Source organism: Malus sylvestris, chromosome 3 (genome assembly GCF_916048215.2).
Source record: "Malus sylvestris chromosome 3, drMalSylv7.2, whole genome shotgun sequence".
NCBI classification, from domain to species: Eukaryota; Viridiplantae; Streptophyta; class Magnoliopsida; order Rosales; family Rosaceae; genus Malus; species Malus sylvestris.
In genome coordinates, this window is record NC_062262.1 from 7,730,358 (window position 1) to 7,743,373 (window position 13,016).

The 13,016-nt window shown below is 34.0% G+C and overlaps 2 protein-coding genes across 3 annotated transcripts in view; one reads left to right on the plus strand and one right to left on the minus strand.

Moving 5' to 3' along the window:
- Nucleotides 1–13,016, minus strand: part of LOC126616885 (uncharacterized) — a 57,843-nt gene that overhangs the window by 38,523 nt on the left and 6,304 nt on the right. The window lies entirely within an intron of this gene.
- LOC126616876 ((R)-mandelonitrile lyase 3-like) lies at nucleotides 7,724–10,784 on the plus strand. The gene is made up of 5 exons (XM_050285007.1): nucleotides 7,724–7,976; nucleotides 8,230–8,366; nucleotides 8,489–9,148; nucleotides 9,574–10,417; nucleotides 10,589–10,784. Exons 2-5 carry the CDS (start codon nucleotides 8,264–8,266, stop codon nucleotides 10,626–10,628), a joined length of 1,647 nt encoding a protein of 548 aa, XP_050140964.1. The 5' UTR covers nucleotides 7,724–7,976; nucleotides 8,230–8,263; the 3' UTR covers nucleotides 10,629–10,784.

Below are 13,016 nucleotides of genomic sequence, written 5' to 3' on the forward strand. Positions count from 1 at the left end.
TAATGAATAAATAATAGCATTTTCTATCGGATAAAACCGACAAAAAAATATAAAAACCGACAGATCTTGTGTCGGTTATAAAACCGACAGGGAATATATTAATAATAAATCAAACCATCTCTGTCGGCTAAAACCAACAGAAAATAGATTAATAATTAAAAAAATATAAAAAGGACATGACAACATTCACTGCACTTTCTGCAATTTTCATATTCGTACCATCATTCTCCCTCTTCCTTTCCCTGTTTTCTCCATCCACATCCGACGAGCTTCAACCTCTCTTAAACTTCAAGCAATCCCTTGAAACCTCAAACCCAAGTCTTTTCACTACTTGGGCTCCACCCAATTGGGTCTGCAACTTCACAGGGATCGTCTGCGACTCCGATGGCTTCGTCTCCGAAATCATCCTCTCCCAGCACAACCTTTCTGGGTTTCTTCCATTGCATGCAATCTGCTCGCTTCCATCGTTAAAAAGGCTTTCTTTGGGCTCCAATGGATTGTACGGAAGCCTCAAGGATGACCTGAAAAACTGCTCGAGTTTGGAGCAGTTGGATTTGGGTAAAAATACGTTTTTCGGAACTTCCAAACTTGTCTTCTTTGACAAAATTAACCCTCCTGAGTCTCAATGGCAGTGGATTTTCCAGGAAATTTCCATGGAAATCGCTGTAATTTTGTTGTGATTTTGTGACTAGTTGATGAAAAAATATAAAAAAAAAATGAAACAAATCAGAGTAGCCAAGAAATGGCCAAATGAACTGAGGAAACAACATCGAAGAAAAGGTTTCATAAAATGGAGGTTAATACATACACATTTCTCTATATTTTAAATGAAGAAAAAAAAACACTCGCACCTCATATTTTTCAGTTTGTTCCTTCCATGTATATGCATCCCAGAGATCAACGCCCATATCTCCCCAGTACATATCCACTTTAAGTCGGCATGCATTTTCACAGCTTCAGCTTGCTTCTAGAATTGTTCATCCATGGTGATTGAAGCGAGAAGGAGAAGGGAGAAGAGACGGAGAAGGAAATGAGGAGAGAAGAAAAGGGGGAAGGGAGAAGGCACTGGCGCAAGGAAGAGATGTGGTGTTTTATTTTGGAAAATTTTCATTACTGTCGGTTTTAACCGACAGAAACAATTTTAAATAAAACCGATAAAAACATTTTTAAATAAAAACCGACAGAATTTTTTTTTAAAATAAAAACAGACAAAAGATTTTCATTATGGCGGCAAAAATCCCTCCAAAATTCCCTCCCAAAATTTTAAATTCCCTCCAAAATTTTGGTACGATTTTAAAAAATAAAATAATAATTGTTTGGTTTAATAAATAAATAAATAATATGTATTTAAATAGAATAGGTTTTTAAAAATTAAATAAATAATTGTTTGGTTTAATAGATAATAACCAATGTAAAATATGCAATAAAGAAACAAAATGATAATGGGAAAGTTTATTTAAACCCATGCAATCTCTTTTTATACCAAACTTACTCTTTACACCCCTTTGATTTTTAACTAAACTATTAATATCTCTTTAAACTCAAATTTAATACCTAATATACCCCCATAAACCCAATTCAATATGTAGATTTATTTTTACACCCAATTCAAAAGATCCTAAAGTTCTTCCTACACCAGTCAGCGCCAATTTTGTTAGTCCTGTCATAGGGAAAGCCATGAGTGACATGAAGGAAGTAGTTATCAATGGTATTACTGTGAAGTTCAAATTTTGCGACACCTGCATGCTTTACAGACCTTCTCGTTGTTCTCACTGTTCCATATGCAATAACTGCGTGAAGCGATTCGACCATCACTGCCCTTGGGTTGGCCAATGTATTGGATTGGTAAGGGACATACTTTCAATACCTAAACCCTGGTGCTTTTCTATTTATATTTCCTTAATTTTGTGGAGGTGCTTAGTTTGAATGGATGATTAATTTGTATTTGATTATATTTAATTTCCTTAATTATAGGTCCCAAGATTTAAGCGGGAGTCTTCGAACAGAGAGCATAGAGAGACACGTTAGCCATAATGAATGTAGGATAAACAAAGAATGATCGTAGGGTTTAATTATAGTGTTTGGGTTTATTGATAAATTTGAGCTTTATTATTAATTTTATTTTGTACTTAATAGTAATTATGCAATAGGGTAAAATAGACAATTAATATTCAAAATTTTAAGTTGGGTGTAAAAAGAGGTTGCAAGGGTTTAAATAAAATTTCCCAATGATAATTGTACAATGAAAATGTCATCACACAAACTAAATCTTGTGTAATCAATACTTGAAAAACATAAATAAAAATTTAGCACAAATTACTTTTCCCACTTAAAAATTTAGGCAAATTTAACGGAGATATGCATTTTACGAAATTTTTTTTAACGATCCAACCGTCAAACTTATTTGTACACACTCCGAAATTCCATACGTAAAAAATCATAAAAAAAAAAAATATTCAGAGATTGCGTAACGAAACAAAAGTTTTCGACGGTTATAAACGAAAAATCAAAATTTAACGGTTATTTTAACTCCGATTTTGATGATTTTTTTACAGCTACACTCCTTGACCCTATAAGAATGCATTGAATGAATTTGATTTTCAATTTAAAATATTTACACAAGTGGATACCACAAAATCTTATTTTATACTTGATGGGAAAGTATAACATTAACTCTAAGTGTTTGTTTAATCTACCATTTTGACTCGATATGCATTCTACGAAACATTTTTTTCAATGATCCAACCGTCAAAATTTATTTGTACACACTCCGAGATTGCATACGTAAAAAATCGTAAAAAAAAAACATTAAGAGATTGCGCAATGGAACAAAAGTTTTCGACGGTTATAAAAGAAAATTCACAATTTAACGGTTATTTTAGTCCGATTTTAATGTTTTTTTACAACTACACTCCTCGAACCTATAAGAATGTAGTGAATAAATTTGATCTTCAATTTAAAATATTTACACTAATGGATACCACAAAATCTTAGTTTATACTTAATGGAAGTATAACATTAACTAGAGTTTTTGTTTAATCTACTGTTTTAATGCGATACGCATTCTACGAAGCATTTTTCAACGATCAAACCGTCAAACTTATTTGTAAACACTCCGAGATCACATACGTAAAAAATCACAAAAAACAAACATTAAGAGATTAGGTAACATAACAAAAGTTTTCGACGTTTATAAACGAAAAATCACAATTTAACGGTTACTTTAGCTCCGATATTAATGATTTTTTACAGCTACACTCATCGACCCTATAAGAATGCAATGAATAAATTTGATCTTCAATTTAAAATTTACACTAGTGGACACCACAAAATCTTATTTTATACTTAATGGAAGTATAACATTAAGTCTTAAGTGTTTATTTAATCTACCGTTTTGACATGATACACATTCTACGAAACTTTTTTCAATGATCTAACCGTCAAATTTGTTTGTACATACTCCAAGATCACATACGTAAAAAATCACAAAAAACAAACATTCAGAGATTAGGTAACAAAACAAAAGTTATCGACGGTTATAAACGAAAAATCAAAATTTAACGATTATTTTAGCTCTGATTTTGATGATTTTTTACAGCTACACTCCTTAACCCTATAAGAATGCATTGAATGAATTCGATCTTCAATTTAAAATACTTACACTAGTGGATATCATAAAATCTTATTTTATACTTGATGGGAAAGTATAACATTAACTCTAAGTGTTTGTTTAATCTACAGTTTTGATGCAATATGCATTCTATGAAACTTTTTTTAACGATCCAACCGTCAAACATATTTTTACATACTCCGAGATTGTATACGTAAAAAATTGTAAAAACAAACATTCAGAGATTAAGTAACGAAACAAAAAAATTCGATGGTTATAAACAAAAAATCGCAATTTAACTGTTATTTTAGCTCCGATTTTGATGATTTTTTTACAGCTACACTCCTCAACCCTATAAGAATGCATTGAACGAATTCGATCTTCAATTTAAAATATTTACACTAGTGGATAATTTTTTATACTTAATGGAAGTATAACATTAACTCTTAAGTATTTGTTAAATCTATCAATTTGATAGGATATGCATTCTAGGAAACTAGTTTCAACGATCCAACCATCAAATATGTTTGTATATACTCTGAGATAGCATGTGTAAAAAATCGCAAAAAAAAAAAAAAAAACATTCAGAGATTAGGTAACGGGACCGTGAGTGAAAAAAACAAAAAATTTAAACCTTTTGTTTATTTATTTATTTATTTTTAATCAATGTAACATTTTAAAATAATAAAATAGTCAATTTCTGTCGGTTATAACCGTCACCATTAACTTAGAAACTGCTAGAATATGTTAAAAATATTAAAAAAAAAAAGAATTAAAAAAAAACTGAGGGTTATAATAATTTTATGGCGGTTAAATCCGCCAGGAAAAATCCGCCAGTAATTTATGTCGTATATATCCGACAGAAAGTAACTTTAATCCGACAGTAAATAAATTATGTGTCGGATATCTTTTATCCGTCAGAATGGCTTATTAACCGCCAGGATCGTCCGACATCTAAAGCTAATATTGTAGTAGTAGAAAAAATGTTCAAACTAGACTAGCGTCCAAGGATCTAGACATGTTCTATTTAATATACTGAACGATGCATACAATAGCCTAAATTACCACATAACCCATTGACATAAGCACACGGTTTCGAGTTAGAAGGGAGAAGTTGTGAGTGCTCAAAGCAATATAGCATTTTGGTCCTTTTGTAAAATGTTGTAAAAAGGAGAGAAATATAAAGAATTCTCAAAAAATACTAAGGTCATCTCCAACCGAATTGGCCATCTTTAGCTCTCGTCCAGATTATAGTCTTGCAAAAAATTATTTTTTAATGAACACTGTTAGACCATATTTATATATCATCTCCAACTGAATGGGGCTATTTTTTAGTCCCCTCAATAATTTATTGTTTTTTAAGTTCTTTAACTTTATTGGTTAATTGAATTAATTAAACTACCATATTTATAAATGAGTAACTCTTTATATTTCTTATCTTTATTTATGTAATCTTTCTAATTTTTCGGAATGCTATGTTTGTTTTGCTTAAAAAAAAAAGGATAGGAGTTTAAAGAATCCGAAAAATTGAAATAAAATGAGGTAAGATACTATGAAAGGGTGATAAAGATGTGAGAAATGACTTGGATATTTATAGGGAAAAAAATTAGAAATTTTTTTTATAAATTTCGTCTTAAAAAAAAAATCTCAAATCTAATGGCTAGATGACGTCAGCTAGCATCTGCGTTGCTGACAGCTAGACCCAGCTTTCGGGCTGGCTGACTAGCTTCAAATGCCTAGCTTGATGACCATGGGCTAGAGTTTGGCCCAATGGGTCTCCTTTTTTCTTTGGCTTGGACCTCCATTGAAGATGGTTTTTTCTTCATTTTGGGCTATAAAAGAGCCAATAGCCCTATAACATTTTAGACCCAGAGCCATGTAGAGGGTGATCAAAACCTAACTTGGACCGCAACACAACTATATGAAACAACTTTTCTAGTGGCTTTTTATTCAAAATAGTTTTTGATATTGTCCACTGTCAATTATTTTGGTCATTTTGTGAAAAACTTAGTTATATTGAAGTTCACTTGTGAAACAACTTTTCTAGTGGCTTTTTATTCAAAATAGTTTTTGATATTGTCCACTGTCAATTATTTTGGTCATTCTATGAAAAACTTAGTTATATTGAAGTTCACCAATTCAAGTGGGGAGTTGATTTGACAAAAATACCTTCAATTTAATGAATTTTTTTTACAGAATGACCAAAGTGATTGATGATGAACAATCTCAAAACCCAAATTGAGAAGTTATGAAATTTCAGGACAATTTTGGTTAAAACCTCATTTCTAGGGGTGATGACCAAACACAAACAATTAAACAAAATTTACAGTAAATGTAGGTAGCAGCGAGTGCATGCAGGAGCACATGGCAGGTCACCTAAGAATGGATCACTTATTGCAAATGGGAACGTGTTAGTTTCCTTCGTCGACCTCAATCTCACAGCTAGTGGCCACTTATCTTTCCGTGGCAAATTTTTTTTGGGGTAATTTGTGTTGGTATATGGTTTTGCCCATGATAAATGTTCTAGATTATTCTATTAAGCAAGTGAGGTGGTTGGAGTATGTTGAACAATTCTAGCATTTGTTAAGTTGGTCCCCATTACAAGAAAATAGCATGAATATGCTAGATACCTCTAGCAATGTTTAAGTAGGTGAAGTGCATAAGCTAGAAAGTTCTAGCTGTTTGAATAATTTTGAGGCTGTCATGCAAGCCCAAGTTGGCGGGCTTGTGTATAAGTCAATACTCAATTATAAATAGGGGTGCATGTATGTATTATGAGGTGAAGTCAGAGTTTTCCACTCAAAGAGTGAGGATTATAAGAGTTGTTCCACTTCAAGTTTAAGAGTGAGAGTGTTCCACTACACATTGTGTGCGTGAAGTTTAGTGTGAGAGAAAGTGTTGTTATACTTTCTTGTATCCATCAAACCATGTCTTTTGCTTGGCAAGACTACTCATGTTGTACTCATCATTTTCATATAGTGAAGATTGATCGTTGTACCATGGACGTAGGCACAAATTGACAACCACGTAAATTCTTGGTATCTATTTTCTACTGTATTTTGTTCAGTCTCTATCTTGTAGTACCGACATTCCTAACAATTTGTCAATGGATCGAAGTTTACTTTTCATCTCCTAACATTAGCGGGATGATTCATTAGAAAGAAAAAAGGAAAAAGGAGAAGGATATTTACGTTGAAAAATCACTCCGGAAATGGAACGGCGTTTATATAATACAAGTTTTTCGTCGTCATGCGACTTGTTTTGTGTATCTTGAATAAAAAAAAGAAGTCGGCCCTACAGAAAATACTTTTCAGTGTTTTGGATAACGAAAACTACCTATTTTGGAAGTTTGCGAGGACCACAGTGGCGTGTAAAATTGGACAACAGTCACCACCAAAATGCAGAAGGGCATAAGGGGCTAGAAGGAACTTCATAGTCGCAGACCTGAGGGATGAGTGAACGCTGAATAAAAGAAGGATGACGACCTGTTGCATTCATCAAGCTATACATATCAATTACGTAGCTACTTAAGCATTAAAATACTATAAATTAATTTTGATATGTTTGGATAAGTTATGAATGACCACAATTCCACTTCGAGAAGATAAACCAAAGAAAACATTATTGAAATTTATCATAAAGTATATCAAACAAAATTGAATGACAATTGATAAGATAACACGCTAAACATTTTATCTGCGGTACCTCCTCGTGTATATAGCCCTAGAAACTCTAGGAGACTAAAAAAGAATACAATTAAACAAGTAACAAATAAATAAAAAACAACAATCTCTTCGAAACGTCAACACCTTATAACAATGAGTTTGATGTGCATCGTCAGTCTATTTAAAACAACATGTAATGATTCCGAATCAAACACTGAAACTTAAATTAATCTATAAAGCTTTATTCTTGCTGCTCGATTTGCGCCTTTCGACTTGATTTTCAGTCTGTTCCGCAATCCAATTTATATCAGTCCCTCCCATATAGAGGAGCCCTCTCCTACAGTTGTGAGACAATTATTTAGTTGACCAAACTCATTATAACACATGTGTAACTTCTCCACTATTATAAAACGTGTATCCTGGTCAGTATTTAATCGCCGCCCCCTTCCATGTCTTACATAACGGTATATTTCAGCTTTACCTTTGTTAAAAACCAACCAATTCGGACTCATAAGAACTGAAGAAATAAAATTCGTACAACGACAGATGCCTAGCTAAAATTTGGCACCAACCATATTTTCAGGTCCTACCGGGCATCTATATAAGAAGGAATCGGAGTCCTTCCATATCAAGATCTATCCATTGTGATTAAGGAGTTATTGGAAATAGCTTCAAAACCAAGGGCAATATTTTGGTCTGAGGTAAATCTTGTCTCTTGTTTATGATATGATATATGTGCATGCTTTAAAATAACTTATCGTTAACGATGAGTCATCTATGAGCATTGTGAAATGTTCTCAACTAAATCATGGCCATGATTTCATTACTTGTTCTCCAAATTTCAATTTTTTTTTTTATAATAACCAGATATTATCAATAAGCATGTTATTATTTCTATATGAAAAAACCTGGCATGAAACTAACCATTTTTTTGTATATATATTTTATCTTCAGGATAGAAAGACGTATATCTAGCTTCGAAAACAATATGGAGAAATCAACAACTGCTGCTATATTATTGCTCTTGTACATTTTTGGGTTATGCCCTCAACCAGGGGTTCCCTCATTCGCCAATCCATCTGATGACCTTGGTAAATATAGTTTGAAAGTCCCATTGGTTTTTCAAAGTAACTTACATGACAAATAAATTTAATAAAAAACAGTTCTCCTTATATAAACTTTTTTCCTCATCTCTTTTGTTCATATAATGCAGATTTTAGCTACTTGAAATTTGTACGTAACGCAACTGATCTACCATTACAAGAAGAATATGACTACATTGTTGTGGGAGGGGGCACGGCAGGGTGCCCGTTGGCAACAACTTTATCTGCAAACTACTCCGTGCTCCTTCTAGAAAGGGGCAATATTCCATCAGCATATCCAAATGTGTTGCTTGCCAATGGGACTTTTGCAAATTTCATGCAAGAAGATGACGGTAAGACGCCGGCCCAGAGGTTCACATCAGAAGATGGTGTAGCTAATTTAAGAGGACGGGTCCTAGGCGGGGGGAGTATGATCAATGTTGCTTTATACTCAAGAGCCGACGGTGAATTCTACGAGAAATCAGGAATTAAATTGGACATGAACTTAGTCAATAATTCATATGAATGGGTTGAAAACACTGTAGCATTCCGTCCGAATTTATCACACTGGCAATCTGTTGTGAAAGATGCGATGGTAGAAGCTGGCGTTCGTCCAGACAATGGACTGACTGTGGATCACATTCTGGGAAGTAAAGTCACGGCTACGCTCTTTGACGATCGTGGAAAAAGACATGGAGCTGTGGAACACCTAAATAAAGGACATCCAAAAAACCTGAGAGTTGCAATTCTTGCCACAGTAGAGAGGATCATTTTCTCTTCCAAAGCATCAGGTATCCAAACACATTTGATATATACAATTATAGGTCATTTAAATTTGAAGAAAGTTGAGGTTCAACCATAAAACCAATTGACTATACGGGGAGTAGCTCATTCCATCAATATATATAGGATTCATTCTCAACAAAATTTCCATAGAACAGAAATTGAATCTATCATGGCATTAAAAAGAAAGAATCTTTGATATATTTGAAGGATTTGAATCGATTCTGTTTACTTGTAAATTAAATATATGTTCAATTCTAATAGGGGTGTGATATCTACACACATTTTTTTACTTCTCTCACACATTTTTTGTTTTCGGCCGTCGGATCGGATGAATTAAAAAAGATCAACGGACAGAAATTAACAAGAGGTGTGTGAGAAGTAAAAAGAGGTGTGTGGATAACACATCCCTTCTAATATAGATTTTATGTAGGTTTGTCAGCTAAAGGAATCATATACAGTGATTCTAACGGGAGGTCTCATCGGGCATTGATACGTGGTAAGGGTGAGGTTATCTTGAGTGCAGGTGCACTTGGAAGTCCTCAACTTCTACTACTTAGTGGTGTTGGCCCAAAATCTTACCTTTCATCTCTTAAAATCCCAGTTGTTCATCCACAACCTTACATCGGGCAGTTTATGCGTGATAATCCTCGTAATTACGTTACCATTTTGCCCCCGTTTCAAATAGAACTTTCTACTACACAGGTTGTTGGTATCTCAAGTGATTATTACATAGAGACTAACTCCGGCTTGCCATATTCTACTCAGATCTTTAGTCTTTTCCCTAGTCCAACCATTCCCAATACCATAAATTCAAGTTTCGGGCAAATTTCTGTCAAATCTCCAGGACCCTTTTCCTATGGTTCTCTTAAACTGCAATCATCCTATGATGTCAAAGTTGCTCCAAATGTCAAATTCAACTACTTTGCACAGGAGGCAGACCTTTCTCGTTGTGTTAGTGCCGTGAGAAAAATGGGTGATTTATTAAAAACAAACTCATTGAAACCGTATAAGGCTCGAGATTTGCCAGGTCTAGACGGTTTCAACCTTTTTGGACCGCCTTTACCAATGAACCAGTCAGATGATGCATCCCTTAAAACCTTTTGTCGAGATACAGTAGCCACATTTTGGCACTACCATGGAGGATGCGTGGTCGGAAAGGTAGTTGATGAAGATTTGCGGGTCATGGGGATCAAGGCATTACGTGTTGTTGATGGATCTGTATTCAATTTATCACCAGGGACCAATCCTCAAGCCACGCTTATGATGTTGGGCAGGTATGCATGTTACACATGTACATTTAAGTACACAACCACAAGAAATTACCTGTACATAATACAACTACTTAGTAAATATTTAACTAAGTCCTTAAATTGCTTTTTTTTTATTTATTTGTGTAAGAATATACAGTTGTTCTTTTCCCACACCAAATTTTGTTCTTTGGGCAGGTATGTTGGCGTTCAAATGCTGGAAGAAAGATCAGAGTGACACGTTTCTTCGAGATTATATTCAATTTGTCATGCAATGGATTGAAGATTATTCAACAACCTTTAGTGTTATGGTGTTTTTACTTAAGATAAACTTAGTTAATAAAAGTGACCACCCAACAAAAAACCTGAATCAAGGTTTAGGGTTTTCCAAGCATTGGTATTGTTTAACAAAAAACCAGTTCACAATCACTTTACATTCAAATATTTTCACAACTCATAACATAATACCAATCCAATTTAAGATTTATCCAGAACTTGAGTCAAATGCTCATATTCTAGTAAATTCCTTCACGTTCAAATAATCCAATGCATTTCATAAGGATTGACAATATAGGCAGTGCACATAAATAAAATTTATAAAATAATGCAATATCAATGAAATTCATAATCCACATTAACGGAATTTCATAATCACCATGGTAATTGCATCACAATCACAATGTAAATCATATATGCATCACACACATATATATTACATGCATGCCACTTTATTCACAAAAATTGTGAAATCATGCAACCATAATGCATATCATCATTCACACCAACAAGAACTCGAGAACACTGCATATTACAGAGTATGATCATTTGCTCTGATACCATTAAAATTGTCACGCCCCGAACCCAACATACGTCCAGGATCGACGCGTGACGTCATCCAGCATCCGTATATCTAACATATCCCGCCTCCGATATATGTACAAGGCATAACTCAATATCCAACTACGTAATAATTTTTCGTAAGTTTTATGGCTGCATCTAACCTCCTCGTCAGACTACCTACGTACCCTAAACAAGGATCAAACTATTCGTAGTTCATCACTCACAAAATCAAATGTTTATCACATTTAGTTCAAGCAGAAAAGTATAGCATACCTCCATCATTTATTATAACTTGACAACATGAAATTCCTGGACTCAGGCTACATAACAAACCCCCATGAAAATCATGATTTCTCTTTCATCCAACATATAAATCATTATGTCTCATCACATCGCCATTCACAATATACGTCATATTTAAGAACTGACGAAGCATAAAACCATTCTCTAGCCACATTAAATAATTAATCTGATCAAAATAATAACAATCATTCCCATATAACTAAGTTGTCAAGCAGGAAATTAGAGTTTTAGAACGTTACATTGAGCTCGACTAATATAAGTCACTAGATTTTAAAGTACTTAACGAAACCATTTAACAAATAGGAATTTGTGGCGATCATCCTATAAAGTTCATCATTTTTTCTCTAACAAAATGTGAGAGATTACGTGCCTTACCGTGCACTCTCCAACAAATACACTTAGGAGTGTATAATAATTTTTTCAAAGTGTCAATGACGTCACCTTAAGACAACCCTAAATAATTTAGAGAACATCCACCTTACCCAAACTAATCACATAGTCCACTCCATACTCTCCACATAAAGTTTCAGCATGTATTTACCAAAACTGTACACGTTTCAACAGGTATCTTTCAAAACTATATGTAGTTTCAGCAGATACCTACTGAAGCTATGCGTATTTTCAGTAGGCTCTAGCCTTAGAGTACGTGAGTCTGTGACAAATGAAAGGATTCAATATTTTGGCATGTATCCACTGAAATAACTTAACCATTCGGTCAAGACCTACCAAATCGTTAAAGTTTCGATAGGAACCTACAAAAAACTGAATCAAGGTTTAGGGTTTTCCAAGCATTGTTATTGTTTAATGAAAGTGACCACCCAACACTCCATGTGCATCATCTTCCCTACCTTTTTCCCTTCACCATTCACCCACTAACCCTCTATCCTTGTTGTTCTGACAGCGATTCCTTTTTTCATAACAAAGGAACTAACCCTCTATCTTCTCCAATATTCAATCAGATATTCAATCCAAACAACATGCCTAATACTCAAGAACACGTTCAATCTTTAAGCACATTTACAAAACAGATTTAGAATATTTTAAAATCCTCTGAGCAACAGAACATAAACATAAAAATCCAACAGAAAGACAAAGCAGCATACCAGTTCATGTGGATCTTCCTAACTCGTCCAAAAAACCGTGCACATAGTTCACCTGCAAGCATCAGCCCACAACCAAAAATTAGACAGAGCCAAGGAATACATAAGGAACCAAGAGATGGGTAAAAAAAAATCAACCAACAAAGGAATGAGAAGCAAACACCAGAAAATTTTGGTTCTAACAAAGCAAAAGGAAAACAAAACAATAAACAATTAGTTTGAAACAGTACATACCCTATTCAATCAGAAGGAAAAACCGAAAAGCCATACCCTGCCATACACCCTTCTGTGACTCTCTCCTCACTGACCCTGTGCACTAACCCATTAATTAATCCCAAAAAATGAACACATCCATGCTTTCTCCTATCTCTGTCTACCTCTAT

Coding starts and splice junctions, on each gene's coding strand:
- LOC126616876 (XM_050285007.1), top strand. CDS start 8,264: ATGGAGAAATCAACAACTGCTGCTATATTATTGCTCTTGTACATTTTT. Junction 9,149..9,573: donor TTTCTCTTCCAAAGCATCAG/GTATCCAAACAC, acceptor GATTTTATGTAG/GTTTGTCAGCTAAAGGAATC. Junction 10,418..10,588: donor ACGCTTATGATGTTGGGCAG/GTATGCATGTTA, acceptor TTCTTTGGGCAG/GTATGTTGGCGTTCAAATGC.